This window comes from Trypanosoma cruzi, genomic scaffold, assembly GCF_000209065.1.
Source record: "Trypanosoma cruzi strain CL Brener 1047053517133 genomic scaffold, whole genome shotgun sequence".
In the NCBI taxonomy this organism is placed as follows: domain Eukaryota; phylum Euglenozoa; class Kinetoplastea; order Trypanosomatida; family Trypanosomatidae; genus Trypanosoma; species Trypanosoma cruzi.
Window position 1 is genome coordinate 2,761 of NW_001849562.1, and position 19,081 is coordinate 21,841.

The 19,081-nt window shown below is 57.9% G+C and overlaps 1 protein-coding gene and 1 pseudogene across 1 annotated transcript, besides 6 other annotated features; both read right to left on the bottom strand.

The window, feature by feature from the left end:
• Window positions 1-15,197: part of a sequence feature (areas not merged during assembly with more than two copies in the genome that could not be assigned to a particular haplotype) that runs on past the window's edge.
• Tc00.1047053507035.20 lies at window positions 2,515-5,541 on the bottom strand (annotated as a pseudogene).
• Window positions 3,161-3,186: a microsatellite.
• Window positions 6,980-7,024: a sequence feature (A-rich).
• Window positions 7,795-18,249, bottom strand: Tc00.1047053507035.30 (dispersed gene family protein 1 (DGF-1), putative; the record flags this gene model as incomplete). Its single annotated transcript, XM_810873.1, has 1 exon — window positions 7,795-18,249. The coding sequence occupies one exon, from the start codon at window positions 18,247-18,249 to the stop codon at window positions 7,795-7,797; it is 10,455 nt and encodes a 3,484-aa protein (XP_815966.1).
• Window positions 13,270-13,317: a microsatellite.
• Window positions 15,198-15,311: a sequence feature (areas merged during assembly that could not be assigned to a particular haplotype. This can correspond to areas where the two haplotypes were merged or to regions with more than two copies in the genome that were merged during assembly.).
• Window positions 15,312-19,081: part of a sequence feature (areas not merged during assembly with more than two copies in the genome that could not be assigned to a particular haplotype) that runs on past the window's edge.

The window sequence follows — 19,081 nt, forward strand, 5'->3', positions numbered from 1 at the left end:
TTATATGCAAACCTCCCAACTCATTCCACGTCAGTGAAAAGTATGGCATCATGCATGCGTTTCGCAACAATGTCGACTTGCTCTTTTCTGAAAGGCCTCCCATACACACCGCACGTGGTCACAGTAAAGAAAAAGCAACGACTCCAATCTGGCTGTCATCCCGCGGCAAACATCAAAGCACAATCCAACAAAATGCCGTAAATCATCATACATTCCACAAGGAACATCGACAGCTTATGCGGCAAATGCACAGCACGGAAGAAGAGTCATGCTCACAAACACGCAACGCACAGACACAAAGAAAGATAGTTAGGAGAAGCAGCACCCAAAGCCATTCTTTGTGAATGCAAATGGTAATCACGCCAAACAACGCGAAGCGCCAGTCAAGCACCACATATGGGCCACAGACACCACCCACCCACCCATTCACTCTTCCTCCTCCCAATGGCGTGGCCCTCCTTCACCTCCACAAACACGCCTGTCCCTCAGTCATGCAACCTTCTAACGCAAGCACTCAAGATGCGTTTCGGTAATCCAAAATTCAACACCTATGAAAAAAAAGGATAGGCTCGCAGAGACCACACGGCTTCTCAACGCACCCTCAAGCCCTCCTCACGACACTTTAATGCGATGGCGAAGAATACAGGCGGCTCTCGTGTCACATAAGGCGGCCAATGGGAGCGGTGCCCACATGCAGAGAATGCCAAGTAAAACAGAGAAGGGAGGAGGTTCGCAGAGGACGTCACCTGCCACGCCTGATGTGTGTCTTCTCATTCGTGCGATGGAGAACCAACGACACTGTTGTTGCGGTACCCGCCCGTGCCTGCACCTCACACTCGGGCCAATGAACGCCTCAAGGAACATCCTGCAGAGGGCAGGCAGCTGGCCGTGCAAACAATCCCGAGTCTCGTCAACGTTCCAGCAGCCGCTCCTTTGGCGAGGCGTCGCTCTCTTTCGTCCTTGTCTCCCGTGTGCCATCCTCGTATGAAATGAAAATGCCTTCCACGTCTGGTGTCATCAATTACCTCCAAGTAAATTTGAAAGGATTCACGGCCTCGAGAAAAAGCATCCAAAGTGGCAGTCAACGTGAACTCAAGAATGCATGTCATCTTCCGCAGCCGCGTGCATTGCAACTCCCCTCAGCCGCCCACTGTTTCTTCCTTCTTTGTGGACCCAAACCGCATAGTACACCTGGACTTGCTCGGGTCCTCCACAGGCTCGCATAACCGTGTCCGTCCCGCCCGTGTGGCTATTGGGTTGCATCACGTCACCGCTCACCGCTGCGGCACCGAATAACGTGAAATAAGGACCCAAAACACCACACCCGTGAGGCAACAACACATGCATCACTCCAACGAGCGTCCATTGTGAGGAATCACACGGTGGCACGCACACAATCTCGCTCTCCCATCAACAATTCGCCGTCAGCAACCAAAACGGCATTGAGAATCAGCCTTGGGGCAATCCCTTATAGCCGTCCCCACCTCGGCGAGCGGCCGACTCTGGGAACCCGGCACTCTAGTGCCGTTCCGGGAGGGACTCCTGCCATCGCCAACCGTGTTTCCCTGTCGCGTTGACACACGGAGCTTTCTTCGCAAACCGATGCGCTCCATTTTAGAACGTGCCTATAAGGGCACAAGCAAAAGACGCAGGGTGCACCATCGCATCGTCCCGTCACAAAGTAAAAAGAGAGCATCCGTGCCAATTTGCCGCAGCACTCACGGATGTGCTTCTGCTGCCTTCTCTCGTGTTTTCCCAAATAAATCCGATGGTCCGCACTGCAATACCACGTGTCCTCACAACTCTTGGTGCCACGGCTGTGCCCCAGCACAAAGCAGCTGGTTCGGGCGCCGGTCGATGACGCCAGCCCTGCGCAAACAACAAACATCCCATGAGAGAAACATTGCTGGCTCCTGGCCTCCCCGACAATACGGGGGATTGGCCCTGCGCCACGATGTGGCAGTCAAGCACGAAATCGCAGGGCAAAGCAATGATGGCACCGGCACGAAAAAGCCGTCCCGCCCTCAATGGGATGCGGCGCTTCACTCCATGCGGTTACACGGAGTGCACTGTTTCCTCAATAGAGGTTGTCCGTCGTCCATCCCTCAAAGATGCTTCTGTTGCTGATGGGTCCTTTAAAAAAATAATAGAAGGAAATGAACAATGCAGCAATACTGCGATGCCGCCGGCCACGACGATTCCCTCACAAGAGAGCAATTCTCCGATTATGCCTCGTATGCACACACAAGCATTCACATGTATGAAACAACCCCTAATGTTTTTTAACAAAAATAAAACCGCCCCTTTCCCTACCAATTTCCTCTTCTGTCACTGATATGTCCGATAGCATTGGACATATTCGGCAGCTGTGTGCGATACTGTCGCCTGGTGCTGCTGCACCCGCACCGCATGCGCGCACAAAAGTATTCAAAGAGGTGAAACAGCCCCTGATCCCTATTTTGCCAGAAATCAAACTGTGCCCGTTCATTCCCCAATTCTTTTTTTCATTTCTTCGTTTATTCCTCACTTCGGAAGGTTTTGTCTCTTCTAACGTCTTCGGATGATATTGATACTTGATACTGGTGCACCTTTTCCTTCCAGAACGCCGCAATCTCTTTTTCATCGTCGCTCACATTATCGGAATTTACAACATCACATCTTTGCCAGTCATTCATCGGCGTGCTGTCTGCGTGCTGCACATAAATAATATCCCACGACATGTCTCGGGATAATTCCTCCCAACCATTAAAATACGCCGCCAGGCACTCAGTGAACTGCCTCACGGTGCTGGCTCTGGTGTGGTGCCCACCCGCCGTAGCCATCCGCGGCCCAACCAACGTCTTCCGTCGCGACTCCATAAAAAAAAAGCCGTCCACCAGCGGAAGGATCTTCGTCTCCGGTGTGCACAGCAGCCGATACTTCAAATTTTCCCTCTCAGAAGGATTCTTCAATGAAACCAATCCATATGAATCGTTGGGGTGCCCTTGAGGGCTTAACGTTGGCACTGCGTACTGTCCTCCACGGCGTGCTGGTGGCCTCAGCTCCTTGAGTTCCTCTAATAATGCACTGACAAACTCACCCCAAACATGAATGTGCGCAAGCCAAACCCTTCCACACATTCAGAAGAAAGAGTATTCATCTTCCCCAATACTAGCAACAGATAAATATATATATATATATATATATCCTTCTCACTCATTGCGTCTCCCAAAATAGCATGGTATTCGACGCCCGAGGCAAACAGATATCGGTGCGTTGAGAAATCCCTCAGCATCGACTTCTCCTCGTGCTCCGGCAGCCCTCACGAGCTTTTGAGGTGGATTCGCAGAATACCACAGTCTCACTCCCCAATGTGTAAAGTGCTTTTCACCATCCCGGGACTTGATCCCATCCAAGGCATCCACAATGACAGCAGTGTATACATTAAAGTCGTTCGCATGAAATATATGCTGCGGAATCGGCCCCACTATATCCATGCGTTCTTCGACCATCTTCCAGTATTCCGCTTGCCCATCTGTAGTCCCATTGCGCTTCATCCATGCACACATCGCCTTCACATCCATCTCGTCGGGGCAATTCACGATGATTCGCGCGGCTCTTACTTGCTTCTCCCAGTTATCATAGTTGTCCACGTTTGGGGGTGACAACACAACCATGCCTCATGCAATACAGAGCAAAAAATATTTCGCTGGCATCCCTTTCTCCGTCACATCGTAGATAATAAACCATTTCATCTTACACTGCCACAAATCGTACAAAAAGTCCTTGGATATTTTACTACTCATGCATACTGACACCGTTTTTGTTTTCTTGTCAAACTCGTACGTCGTGCTTCCACCAAAACTGTAGACAACCACAGGGAGTTGCTCCGCATCGTAGTGCAGCAGCTGGTAGAGGAGGTACGAGCCGGCAGCCATCGACTTCCCGATCCCGGGCGTCCCAATCATGACGGGCAGATCCGGTCTAAATTCGTTCTCACAATGAGTGCTAAACCATTCGGTGAGATCATTCCTGACAATCTGCCACACTCGCTCCACCTCACAGTTCACATAGCAGTCACGAGTGGATTTACGTTCATTTCTCCACGAGTACGGCCATGCCTTGTCCGAGGTGAGCACCATCAGCCTGAGGAGTGCTGCAACAAATTGCTGCACACCGTCATCCTTTTCGAGAAATTCGCCAACTTCCTTGTACTTCCATGACTGCGGTGGTTCCCCCTCCCTCACTTCCATTCCCGTCCCCTCGCCGCCAGGAACTTCCACGACATGATGCCACCTCGCATTGTACAAAGACTCGTAGCATCCCTCCAGGTATCTCGGTGCACTCGTCGTCGTTGGGCTCCTCGCTTCCTCGGCGGCTGCATCCAAAAACCTTTTAGTGACTTCATGAAAACTTGCTTTTACCTCCGCAATAGCCACCAAACACTTCAGTAGATTGTCCACACCATTTTTGTAAAGCCTGTTTACATCCCCTTCCATATCCATTTCATCCCTTACAGCCCTCTCCATCCTCACATAACGATCCGATGCCTGTATTTCGTTCAATACTCCCGCATCGCAAATGTACTTCTTGGGGTCCTTAAAAAACTCCTCCAACAAGACATCCCGATTGTTGTACACAACGCCCCTGCCGTCCAATTCCATCGTAAGAAAATCATTCAGCTTCATTTTATCCACGCGAACCCTTCCTTTAAACACCGCATATTTAATCCTAGTGGAAACGTCAATCCCCAGTTCTTGCCGTTCTCGCCTTGCCCCTTCTTCCTCCTCCTGCCTCTCTTCTCTCAGTAAATAAGAGTGGGCTGTGATTATTTGTGCCATTGCAAGAGGAATGACCGTATCTTTTTTTTTTTAACTCCCTCCATTGCCTGAGAGTGACAATACGCTCTTTTCTAAGCATATGTAAAGCCCCCAATATCATGGGCATCTCCTCACGCTCTTTTTTCAGCTCTTGGTATAACGGCGATGCCTTTATTGTGCTCAATGGCATTTTGTCGTAGATGAACTTCGTGGAGCTAATTAAAAGCTCTTCCATAGAGACGTTCCTATAGAATTCCACGACGCCCCTGCCGTCAAAATAATTCCGAAGGAAGTCATTCAGCCTAATTTTGCTGATGCGTTCATTTCCCTCCAGCAGTAATTTATGCAGCCGACTTTCAAGAGTCCACTTTGTTCGCCGCGTTTCCTCAAGTCCTCTGCGTGCTGCAGCGTGGGAACCATCACTGGACACACCGCAAGGCGCCATCACAACACCCGTGCGGTGAAGCATCCCACTCGCACCGCCCAACTGCGGCCAGCAGGTGCCGCTGGCTCCAAAGGACACTCGCGGCTGCTTCGTCCCGCTGTCCCAATGGCGTTGGGCGTGGCACTCGCACGGCTCGGTGGTTGGTGCGCCACGCAGTCGCACTGCAACGCCTGTCGGTGAAACAGTCAAGGCCCACCGCCCCCGCAGCAACACGAGGCGTGCAACCAACCCCAACACCGCCTCACTATAGCCTTTTTTATTTTGTTTTATTCACGTTGTCCGTCTGTTTGCCCCATCACCGACACAAAAAATAAGTGCACACCTTCACAAAAGGGAAGGAACAAAGAGAAAAGAAGGCACGATCCCACCGCCCCGCCGCGGGTCAACACTCTCCTCCACCCACCACCATTGCCGCGCAGGAGACCGCAGTCACATCGCAGAGTCAGCACCACAATGTGCACCACACCATCGTGCACCGAAAAATGGGCGAGACGCAGCCATGCATCGCCCCGCTCCATTTTCCCACCCCTCAGGTTTTGTTTGCCCGCAAAAAGTAGCAAACAGAATCAAAGTGCACACAAACCCAACCAACACCCTCACTCGCTGAAGCACATTATTCGCATGGAGTGACAACATTTGAGGACACACCAGCAGTAACAGGCTGCATGAAATTTCCCTACCAACCCGCAAAGAGACACAATAACTCTGCGGAGTCAAAGTGGCAGCCCCTCGGTGTTGCCCGCAGTTCACATGGCAGGACAAATTCCACGCACGCATAGTTCCGGATTCCTCGCTGTTTGAGTGCCCATCAACAGAACATGTGAAAGAAATACCTGCGCGCAAGATGGAATTAAATACGTGAAAAAGTCGGCCTGCTTTCTCCGATGGCGTTGGCGAGCAGTCCCACACAATCCAATCAAAGTGGCACGCCGGACAGAATGGCGTCAGCTAATAATAAATAAATAATTACGCCAACGCAAAAAGCGGCTGAAATTTGGGTTTTGCACCCAAATTCGGGAGGGACAGTGGCATGAGAGTGTGTACGTGCGCAAAGACTTTCGTGGGACGGTGCTGCCCAATCCCGCCGTGCCCTGTCACAAAAGGGCAGCAAAAAAAAAATAAGAGCACACTCTCCAGAAAAGGAGTGACGGTTGGGCAGTCAACCCCCGTTTCGTCTCACATGACATCCACATATGTGCACTCCACCTCAAATACGTACCTCCCTGGACGCCGCATAAATGACGTGTGGTTTCGTCACTCGCAATGTGTTTTTCCTCCCGCGAACAACAACAAAAAAAAAAAAGGATGGCCATGGCGCAGCTTCACTCAGGGGAAGCAATCGAGGCAGACACGGGTAGGAACCAAAGATCATACAAAATAAAAAAGAAAGGTGATAACTCCTCCAAGCCAAAGAATCGTGCAATGTTGATCCCTCTTCTTCTAAATTGAGACCTCCCCAACAGAACAAATGCAACAGACACATGTGCAGCGCAATATCTTTCGCTGTCCCGCGTCCCATCTTACTTTCCATGCGTGCCACGGCGGTGGTGCCTGCATTACATCTGGGATGACTCCAAAATATCAGGCAGCATGCTGTGGGGAGTGGATGCTTGCCGAACGTGCCCGTGTTGGCGTCCAACAGAAAATGGCGTCAACTACAAAGAAACATCCGCGACTCAAGCTACCCGTGTGTGGCCGTCCTAAAGCAAACACTGAGACACATGTGGAGCAACGCAAAAAAAAAAAAAAGAAAGAAAAAAGAAATAAATAAATAAATAAATAATCCACGGGAGTACATCGATACATATATGTATACGCAAAGTAATACATCATTCCGAATAATTCTTCGATCTTTCTCTTATGGTTCTTTCTACACAACATCAAAAGCATAAAAAGCGACAGGCATGGCCTCCCACACAGTCATCGTGGAACAGGAGAGAGAGAGTCACTGCAGCCACCCGCACAAGAAATAAAAACAAACCAACAATCAATGACGCTGTCGGGGCAGAGTCCGATCGGTGGCTGCGCAGCTGCACAGCAGTGGCCCCACGCCCTCCCTCATATCAGCCAGCAACGCGCACTCACAACTTCCAGGAGTTGACGCGTCACAGAAGGGCTTCATCGATTGTTTTCCCTAACGTTTTCCTGAATGCATCCTATGATCCGCACATCAGCCACCGTCGTCGGGCACTTACTCATTACTAAGTACAGATATGAAAGAGAGAGAGCACCAGTCCCCATATTGGGTGCTGCAGCGAAGAGCGTAAAACACACGCACACACACGTTACGCATCCGCCCCGGGCTAGCGTGATAGTTCGATAATCCGTTGTCGTCAATAATCGATAAAATAAAATAAAAGCAAAGAATCAATCGCCCGATCAATCTATGAATAATTAAAAGAAAGAAGATACCTGCCAGACGCATCCACGTTATGCCGTACCTGCAAGGGACTTTGTGCATTCTCGCCGCGTAACGGTACTGTTGGGGGCGGAGCCTTTACACCCCCAAAAGGAGAAACTGCGCCAAATTTTTCGTCAAGCGGAGCATCTTCACCTGTCCAGAGGGGCATAATTAATGCCGCAGCCTGCAATGGATACACCGTCGAACAGGCTCTGTGCGTCTGAGCGAATGTCACTAGTCATGGGCTGCAACGGCGGTGCGGGTGGTCGGTACAATGACGCGCCCGTGGTGCCTGAGGCGTACGACGATGACGCCATGTCGTGCGGCTTCTGCGTCTCTTCGTCGCTCTCCTCGTCATCGCGCAGCAGCGCCTCCAGCCCACCACGCTGCGGCTCGCGCAGCTCCTGCCAGTGGCGGTCCTCCGCGTACCACACAACGACGCTGTACACAGTGATCGCAAGCAGCACAGTGGTCAGCAGCAGCACGATAGCCGCGTACGCCCTCGCACCGCCGTCGCTCGGCGCAAGGTGGTTGGCCGCGCTGACCAGGCACAGCGCCGCAAGCAGCACAAAGCTCGCCGTGCGCATCATCGTCAGGAAGGCCGAGCGCATCATGTTCGTGAAGGCAACCACGCCCGCGCCCGCAAGCAGCACAGCCGCCATGCAGAAGTACTGGACGTGGCAGCCTCCCACGGGCGGGTGCACAGCCGCAATCAGGCCCACCACACACAGCACCGACAGCTGGAACACGCACCAGTACACGTGGCTGCCCCTCATGTTCGTCAGCATGCCGCCGTACATCCGCTGCTGCGCCGCGGGGTACCAATACCCGACGGGGTACAGCAGGCGCTCGTGCAGCGGCTTCCTCGAAAACTGCCAGTACCTCGTGAAGCTCGCGCCCACGTGGCGGGCAATCAAGTAGCACACGCCAACAGGAAACGCCACACCGTACAGCACGCCAACGACACCGATCACGCGGTGCTGCACGCGGGCGCCGGGCATCGCCAGTGCAAACACCGAGCCGAAAAAGATGCCGAGATGCATCGCGTGCGCCACGACGTACGTCAGGCTCGGGAAGCGCGTCGCAGCCCACGCACTCGCCACGTCCACGCCGCGCCACCGCTGGAAGGCGGCCGTCACACCGCAGTGCACGCACCCGAACACAGCGGCGAGCAGCGCGTTGCCCACCACCATCCACAGCGGGTCAAGGGCAGCGAACACCGACAGGAAGTACGGCAGCGCAACGGTGCTCGCACGCTCCTGCGCCGAGGCGCATGACATCCTCGCAAACACGCCGAGTGCCTGCATCTCCAGGATGGAGCCCAGCCCGCCGGTCACCACCACGGCAACAGCCGTCGCACCCGCAACGACGCCGGTAATCGCCGAGAGGGCGCTGGCAGCGGCGGGCAGCGTGTTCGACCTGATCGTGAAGGACCCAAGCAGCACACCCTTGCAGCCGCCGGACACCGCAACAGCGTCGCAGCGAATAACTATCGTCTCGTCGGCAGCAATGAAGTAACCGCGGTGCACGGGCACAGCCAGCTCCAGGACGGTGGACGGATTCGTCGCGTTGCGCACCCACGTCGCGTTGCTCAGCATCGCTCCCCACGGACCACCAAACCCGCTCGGCTGCGCCGTCGACACCGGCACGAAGCTCAGGTGCGTGCCGAGCTGCGGGTCACGTGCCCACCGAAACGGCTGCGGCAGCGCCACCACCAGCCATGTCGGGACGGCGCTCCCACCGCCGCGGATGTCGTTCTGCGTCAGGCTCCCAACAGCCGCCGTCGTCGTCACGGCGAGCGTCGGGCACGCCACGTCGCTCCACCACAACGTGCTGCTCACCGACGCCGTCGGGGTCCGCGTGGGCAACAGCGCCACCGTCTCCGTCACCTGCAGGGTCTCCGTCGGCCCGTACTGCGTCGAACTGTAGTGCTCGGTGCTCTGACTCGGCGTCCACGTCGGCGTCAGGCTGCGCGTCTCCGCCAGCGTCGCCGTGTGGCTCAGCGGCGGCATAGCGGGCGTGCGGTTGCACCCGTCCACGTGCGGCAGATACACCGGCAGGCAGTCGCGCCCGTACCCGCCCTCAGCACAGCGGCAGCGACACGACCCCGACATCGCCCTCGTCGCAGCAGCAAAGCAGCTCACGTCGGCGTCGCACACGCCACACACCACGGGGCGGAATTCCCCGATGATGCCGGCGGACCTGTAGTCCATCGGCTGCAGCGCCTGCCCGTTGAGCGCCAGGCACCCCACGACAAACTTTCGGCCGGCGCCCCCGAGCGCAACGGTGCCGTCCATCACGACGGGCCCGCTGCCAGCGTTCCCGTGGAGCGTCAGCGTGCTCCGCACAAGTTCCGCACGGCGCGGGTACGACGGCACCGACAGGAACCTGCCGCTGATGCTGTTGCCGCGCACCGACAGCCACGACCCGGACACAAACGACGCCGACCCCCGCAGCACCAGCAGCGCGCCATCGGTCAGCGCACCGGCGTTGTCGTTCACTACGACGGCGGACGCGTTGGCCTCAACACCGCTGTCGAACACCAATCCATGCGCAGCGTACACCTGGCTCCCCGACACGCGCAGCACAGCGCCCCCCGACGCAACCACACGCGCACTCGCGTACAACGCAAAGTCGCCACCGAACAAAGCCGCGTCCAGCGCGACACCGCCACCGACAAGCTCCAGCACGGCGCCGTCCACCACCACCGTCCGCCCACCAGTCATCACGGTCACGAGGGCCACGCCGGACACAACTAGCACGGACCGCACAAGCCGCAGGCCCGACAGCACCAGCACCGGTGCGTACGGCGAGGACTGCGAGCCGGGAAGATACACAAGCGGCGTCGGCCTCGCGGCAACCAGCAGGGAGTCGGTCACCGTCAGCACGGACCCCGCGGAAAACGTGCCGGTCAGCACAAGCGCACCGTTCAGCGCCTCCACATCGCACACCGACAGCTCCACCGGCCCGCTCTCGTCGCTCCCCGCCGCCACCGCACCGCGCAACGCTCCACCGCCCATCACGTACAGCACGGCACCGTTCAGCAGCGACACGTTCTGCACAACGATCCGCACGCCGTCCCGCGCCATCCACGGCACGTAAAGCACAGGACTCACGCCGTCCAGCACAACGTGGCGCAGCGTCACCTCGCTCGCGCCGGCAGGCACAACGAACACCGACTGCACCGTCACGCCCTCGCGGAGAAACACACTCGACGCAGTGCCCACAGCAGGCGGCAGTGCGGGAGTACCCACAGGCACGCACGCCTCGCCGTACCCGCCGCTGCCGCACGCGCACACGCACACACCGTTCTTCATGCTCGCCGACGCCGTCCCGGGCGCGTAGCAGTGCGTGTCCCTGTCGCAGTCCTCGCACCCAGCAATGTCGATGCTCCCAGCGTCGCCAAAACCGGCCGCTGCGTACTCCTCCGCCGTCGACAGGACACGTCCACCAGCGTAGTTGCACGCCACCCTCACATGCGCCCCAGCCACAAGCGACAGGCTCACCGACAGCATCCGCGGCAGCAGCGCTCGGTTGCGCACAAAGCTCAGCGTGCTCCCAGCAGCGGTCACGGCGCCAGCGGCGTAAAGCATCTCCCTCGAGACGCCGTCGTGCACGTTGCCCTTCGCCAGCAGCATCGACCCACCGGCCAGGCTCACCGTCGAATAAAACGCCACCGCATAGTCCTCCGTCGACAAAAAGTCGCTCCGCAGAAGCGCCACAACGGAGCCCGACACGCTCACAGCCCCACGCACAGACACCGCGTGCTTGCACAGCAGGAAGCCGCTGTCAACAAACGCCACGACGGAGCCGCCACTGGCCGCAACACCGCCCTCCACCGACACGCACAGCCCCAGCGCCGTCTGCACCGACAGCCCGTCCACGTGCAGCGCACCGCGCGAATGCAGCGCTACGCCGCCAACAAACAACACGCCAACAGCGTCGCGGAACACAGCCGCCACTTGCGTGCGCGCAATGGTCAGCACACTCCCCGTCAGATTCACGTTGTGCACCACGAGGCACGCGGACGCGTCGTCAAGGTCGTAGGCGTCGTGGTACGCAACACGCTTCTCTGCGATCAGCACCAAGTCCACCACAGTGACGCGCGAACCCGGCGGAAATCGGTTCGCCACCAGTACACCGCCGCCGGAGCGCGACTCAAGCCCGCTGATCAACACATCGGCGCGCTCGCCAGCAGTCGGGTCGGACCGCCACCCAACAACGTACAGGCTCGCTCCGCTCACAAAAGTGCAGTTCGCCAGCGTAACGTTGCGCACGCTCCCTGACATCAACTCCAAGTCCACCACGACGTCCGCCGCAAAGGTCACACCAACGTAGCACACCACCGACATCCCGGAACCGGCGTTCGCGTCCACCTCCACACGCACGTCCCGCACGCACAAGTCGGCGCCGTCGGTACTCGGTGGCTCGGGGACAGCGACGGGCAGGCACGCATCGCCGTGGCCGCCCTCCGCGCACCTGCAGGCGCAGCCATCACTCGAGGCCGTCGTCGTGTACGCAGGGAAGCACGACGCCGCAAGGGCGCATGGGTCGCTGCAGGTCAGAATGGTGGCATTGTACACGGACGGGATGCTGTATTCCGCCTCCTCCCCGCCGTTCACAGTGTTGCACGCGGCCACAATCGCTCCGTTTGTGAGATCACTAGAAACTGCAGATATCCGCAGCACTGTTGGCTTGCCCGCGCTAGATACGAATTGGTTTTCGGACACAGACACTGCGGAGTCACGAAGATTCACCATTGGTATCAGGACGGCAAAAGCATTCGATGGGGATTCACGGCAGAGGTTACCGTTCAACTGCAGCCAGGAGTTGTAATAGATGTTGGAAGAGTAGCTTGAAAAAAACACGGTCGAGCTTCCTTGCATTTTGTTGCTCTGAAACACAACCGCTGACTGAGACTCCACACGCAAGGGCCCAAAAAAAAACATGAAATACTTCACCGGCCTCGACACAACGTTGCCTCGAATCACCACGGCAGAGTTGTTCAGCACACTCAGCGAAAAGGATTCGCTAGACCCTTCAAGATATATCACCGTACCGTTAGCGCCATCCATATGAAACGCGTTGCCCACCACCGCAAACACAGAGTGCCACGACACCCTCAGCGCAGATCTGACAAAGTGAATGGCGCCTGACAATGCCCTCACGGTCTGAAACACATTGCCACTCAGAACCACCGCGGAGTCGTTGCTGATCGCCAGTCCACTCATCGCAACACACGACGGCCTTCTAAGGCCCAAACCCGTCCGAGAGATCAGCCTCGTGACCGTGAAGCGGTTCCCGCTGATCGTGATGTTCGTGTGCGGTGGAAACACACCCTCCGGGCTGAGCAATGCATCATGGAACGTGTTGCCAGTGACGACGATGTTCAGTGACCCCACAGAGGCATACGCGTTGCCCGCCAGCAACAACACGGCGCCGTCCCTCCACGTGCATCCATCGAATGTGACGTTCGCCACGTCGCCCGTCATCGCCCCAATCAGCACCGTCAGGCTCATGCCGCCCCCGCTGAACGTCACGTTGCGGTAGCACAGCCACGACAGCCCGCCGCCCACAGCCTGCGCCACCTCGGGGTACACCAATTCGCTGATGCACTCACCAACCGGCGGTGGCGGCGGTGTGGGCGGTGGCGGTGATGGCAGTGGCGGCGGGCCAACAGGCACAGGCGCCGGAACGCACACATCGCCGTGCCCTCCAGCAGCGCACTGGCACCTGCAGTCAATGACCGCCGTCGTCAGCGGAGCAAAGCAGTCGCCGTCCTTCGTGCACTCCCCGCAAGTGGCAACCGTCGTCACGTTGGTGATGCCGTTCAGCTCCAGTTCTGCCGCCGTCGTCACCACCCGTCCTGCAACCGTCAGACACCCAGCAACGAACCGGTAGCCGGCGTCAGCCCGCGATAGCAAGGACACCGACAACCCCGTCGAGCCCATCTTGCAGCCCGTCAGCGTCACCACACTACTGCTGTCAATGCTCACGAAAGCGGACTCAGCGTCGTAGAACATCGCACTCATTCCCACGTCGTTGTCACGCCAATCCAACCAGCTTGACTCCCGGACAGTCCAAGAATTATATGCATAGATGACGTAGCACACAGAGCCGCTGTTCCCCACCACGCGCAACACGCTGTGATCAGACACGCCTAAATGGGAGTACTGATACAGAAGGCTTGTCCCGGAGGCCATTGTATTGTTGAGAAGCGCAAAAACAGAGTGATCGTGAACACTGAGGATATGCATGTACAACAGGTTTGTGTATTCCTCAAAGCTGCAGTACCGCACGTAAAGCGAGCTGCCACGGTCCAGCTTTAGCGCTCCTGTCGAGTAAAAACCAGGCCCGCAATAACTCGATGCATGCGCCTTGACGTTGGTGACCAACAGTGAGGACGCACTCAAGACAACGTTCCGCAGCATCACAACACTCAGCATGTTGCTCATAATGTCCGGCAGCTGGACGACAGAGGACTGCACCGCGTCAACCTCCGTGACGGCGATGTCGCAGTGCTGCGGGAGGGCACGTATAAAAGCAACAACGGAGGACCGCATCACCGTCTGGCTCACTCGGATTAGGACGCCGGCTGACTCGGCCGCCTCAGCACCCCCAACAAACTGCAGCGCGGCTCCGTCAAGGAATGTGCACCCAGTGAGCGTGATATTGATGGGGAGATGCAGCGGCATACTGTCGAGAGAGAACGTCAGTACGGCACCTACGCCGCTGAATTTCACGCCCACGTAGCAGTGGTGCGTCTTCCACATGTTCAGCGTGAGGTTCGTCAGCGTCTGGTTCACTACGCAGCTCGTGTCGCCGTCGACGGCTCTCTCCGGCAAGGGCGGCACAACCGTGTCGGGCACCTCGAAGGGAAGACACGACGCGCCATGCCATCCGTCCTTGCAGCTGCACGAGCACGAGCTGCGGTCCACCGACTCCGTCCCAGGCATGTAGCACGCCGCGTCTTCGTTGCACGTGCCACACCCGAACACCACCACTTCCTCTGGAAGCACACCGTCGTACGATACCTCCTCACCGTCCTGCAGGTTGCACCCAAACAGAAACCGCGCGGGTGACGCCACAACAATGCTCGATGGGAAAAAATTGGCGAAGAAAACCCTCGAGTCCACCTGACGGTTGTGTGCAAGCACCACGGTAGTGCCGCTGCCCGACAGCTTAATTTTCTGCTGGGGATGCCATATACTTATTATTGAGGCTGCACTTACGTTGTTGCCCGTCACACGCCACTGCCCATCTCCCTCAATTGTCACAGAGCCGTCCAAATACGTAAAAGTTGGATCAAAAAACTCTGTGCTGCCAGCAAATGTACAGTCCGCCACTCGCAGCAGCCCCGCGGAGCTCACGGTGGTATCCCCAAAAAAATAAATGCCATTTACTGCGCTCATCGTGTTGTTCTCCACGTAAAAGTAGCCGCCGTTCTTCAAATCAACAGCGTAAACGCAAACAGATGATCCCATACCGTTATCCTCCTCCGTTGCCCTCAACGTATTTCCCTTCATAATAATCCCGCCACCATCAAAAACAATAAGATTGGTAAAATGGACTGCATAACAATTTCCCTCAATGTCGTTGTCAAGTAGCAGCAGCGTCAAGTTCGCACAGAGGTAAAAATCCACAAAACAAATGGCAGGGACGAACGTCGCCACAAGCGTACTGCCCGCCACCAGTATCTGGGATCTCGCGCCAAAATCACCCCTGAACTCCAACTCACCAGGATCCAGTATCGAAGATGTCACGTTCACGTGCACGCGCGCACCACTCCCCTTGATCGACAGGCCCATGAGGACGCACTGCAGCAGCGTGATGTTGAGTTTCTGTTGTGATGCGACAAAGCTCCACAGGTCCAGCACAATCGCGGCGGTGAACGTCACGTTGACAAAGCACAGACCACGCACACCGGGATCAGGATAGTCCACGGAGCTGATGCTGCCACCGTGCACGCAGCGAACCTCCGTGTCGTCCGCATCGGGGAGCGGAAGCGGCCCAAGGCCGTCCGGAACCGCAGCTGGCAGACAAGTGCCACCGTAGCCGCTAGCAGCGCACACACACTCACAGCCGTTGATGCTGCTCGTCCTCGCTGCAAAGCACACGGCGTCCACGGTGCACGCACCACAGTCCAACACCATCACAGGCGTCCCAATATTGAGCTCTTCTCCGTAATCCGTCACAGGAGAGCCTCTTGCCTCGTTGCACACGCCGTAGATGGTCGGGCGAGAGTCGAATGGTGGTGACCAATCGTTTGTCATACTTACAATTGTTGACGAGTACGAGCCGTACGTGAAGTTGTTGTCAAGTATCGACCACACACTCCCGTCGCGAAACGCCACGCCGTTTTCCTTGTCAACGTGCACGACGTAGGCGGTGCGGAACTCGTTGTTGCGGTGCACCAGCCAGCTGCCGTCAGTCACGGTCAGCGTGTTTGCCATGAGCATGGCGAAGCCGAGACGGAAATTACTGGACACAATCTGCAGCACGCTGCCGCCATCCACCACAACGTCCTCAAACACACACGCACTTTCGTAGTATTCTCTGCTCGGCGCACTCCACGAGCTGTTCTGTATGGAGAACACGGAGCCGCCGCTGACACGCAGGTCCGACGCAAGAGCGTACATCACGTGCGTCCGCGACCTGACAACGCAGTTGTCCATGTAGAAGGCGCTGGACAGGTTCACGCCGAGGCCGCGCTCCACAAGGATCGCAGCGCACAAGCCCCCGCCACAAGCCAGCGTAGACCGCGTCATGACAAACCGCGTCGACAGAAGCCGGACGCCGTCCAGGACAAGCGCGGGGCCGTACCGGGATCCCGCATGGCCACGGGTCGTCGGCACGTACTGCGACCCGCCAACCGTCGCCCTCAGCGTTGAGTTCGCCAGCAACACACTCGAGTTCGGCGGCATCGCGCCATGCTGCACAATCGTCCCCTCCAGCGACGTCACATTCGTCAAGTTGACGAGGGCGTGGGGCATCAGGCGCGCCGTGCTCTCGCTGAGGCCGCCAATCCGCAGCTGCGCGCCGCCCGCAAGCACGCAGTGGCGCAGCGTCACGTTCAGCGCGTCAGCGAACGCGTCCATCGAGCGCAGGTCCACCGCCACAGTGATCGGCCCGCTGAATACCACCGAGTCGAAGCACGCCGTCGCACGCCCGCCGCCAACCGTCACAGACTCCGTCAGCGTCACGCCACTCACGCAGCCCTGCGAACCACCACCACCGCCGCCGGCCCTCGCAGGCGGCACCTCGAACGGCAGGCACGCCTCGCCCACACCGCCGGCACGGCAGCTGCACACGCAGTCGGTGAACGACGCCGTCAGCGCATCAAAGCACGCCAGCGCAGCCGCACAGCCGTCGCACGGCACCACACTCACGGAGGGCAGGCCGGCCAAGCGGTAGTCGCCGCTGCTCTGCAGCACACGGCCGCCGGCACGGTTGCACTGCACCGACACGACGCCGCTCGTGATCGTCAGCCCGGAGACAAGCGTCGCGCCGGTGGCAGCGCAGCGCGCAATCGACACGGTGCCGCCGCTCAGCGTCACCCCCGTCAGCGACGCCACTGACGACGCCTCGCCCACCGCCCACACGTCGTGCATGTCCAGCCACCCGCCGTCACCGATCGTCCCACCGTCGCAGCGCACCAGCGAAGACGCAACAGACCCCTCGACGCCCACGAAGCGCAGCACGGAATCAAACACCGCGAGGCGCTCGCCAAGCACAATGCCGCCGCCGTCGCTCACAACCGAGACGTTCGTCACGGAGAACACCGAGTGGCTCCGCAGACTGAGACGCGACGAGGACGCCACATGCATCGCGGACGCGGTCGGACCGCCCGACGCCTCCAGCGACACGCCGTCAAGCACCACCGCGCTCGACAGCAGGTCCATGCCGCCGCCAACGTACACCGCCGACCCGCCCGCCCGCGACGACCTCAGCACAGTGTTGCCCACACGCAGCTGCAGACGCAACAGCGAGGTCGCGTGCAGCACAAGCGGCGACGCCACCGCGTCCGTCAGCCCGCTCAGCTGGGAGTAGCGCATCGGCCCCGGCGTCACAATCGTCGAGTCACGGACCGTCACGTTCGTGTGTGCCGGCAGGTTTTGCACAAACACAAGCGAGCAGTAGCCGCCGGACAGCCCGCTCACGCTCACCTCCAGGCTCCGGTCACTCGCCGGCTCGCCGCTGTAGCCCCGCACGTAGATCTGCGCACCGCCGTCGCACACGCAGTTCCTCAATTCGATGCGCAGCGCGCCGGGAAGCATCGCAGCAACGTCGAACACCACAGCCACGCCGTTCGTGATGTACACGCCGTCCATCAGCACCGTTTCCACGGCTCGGCCAACCGTGATGGCCCTGTCCACCGTACCGCCCCGCAGTCGCAACACCACCGCATGCACCGCGGGCATCCACGCCGCCGCCGCCGCAACCAGCACCAACGCCACAAGCAGCGCCGCACGCGCAGCCGCAATGACCCTGCGCCGCACACAGTGCCGGCTGCGCGGACACGCGCCCACCGCAGACCGCATCCACCGACCCAAAAAGTTACCAGCAGGGCTGTCGTGGTGTGTCGCACTCGCCCCGTCGACCATAACTCCTACCTAACAAATCCCTTTCTACAGATGGCAAATCCAGTGACACGATTCCGCCAGATCGTTAACCCACTACTGCTAATCCTAATACTGCAATTAATCCCTAATACCCTGAAACGATAGTTGTGCTGGTCAAGCCAAAGTACCTCTATCTGCTCGGTCGAAGGAAAAAGAAAGCAGAAACAACAGCAACTAAAGAAATTGGCACGCAGAAGCATCCGGCCACAGACAGTCCCTACTGCAGCACAGCCACCGACACAAAGAAGCGCAGACACCACCACGCCATTGACACCATCGCCCTCCCGCCGCCCACGCAGCCCCACACAACCACCATGACGAGTGGCGGGGTCCAGGAAAGGAGGCACATGACCATTGGCGCCGCTCCTGTTACCGAATGGCTACATCACAGAGCAGTCCCGATACCGTGGACGACACACAAGAGCCGAGACAGATTCACATGGCGGCGTCGCAACAGCCAGCCATCAAGCGCGTAAAAGAAGGTGTTATTGGTGACGCGGAATAGGGGTGGAGGATTCGCCAGTTGCCAGCTGTCAGAGTGTCGTTTTTCGCTCATGTGGGTTGGCATTGCACAACACACAGCGGCACCATACGCGCAGACGGCATTACACACAGAAGGGATGAAGAAGCACGGCGGCAGAAATCAGTCACAGAAAACAAAAGCCCAAATCAATTGCACAGTCCGATTGGCTCACAGACATCCGGATGGTGGTCGAGCCGCTGCCGTGCGGTGCGTGTGTCTACAGAAAACTGCAATGAAGAAAGGGGAAAGAGACGCAGTGCGGTCCTCGTCCATCTCAGTTGTTTGCAGCAA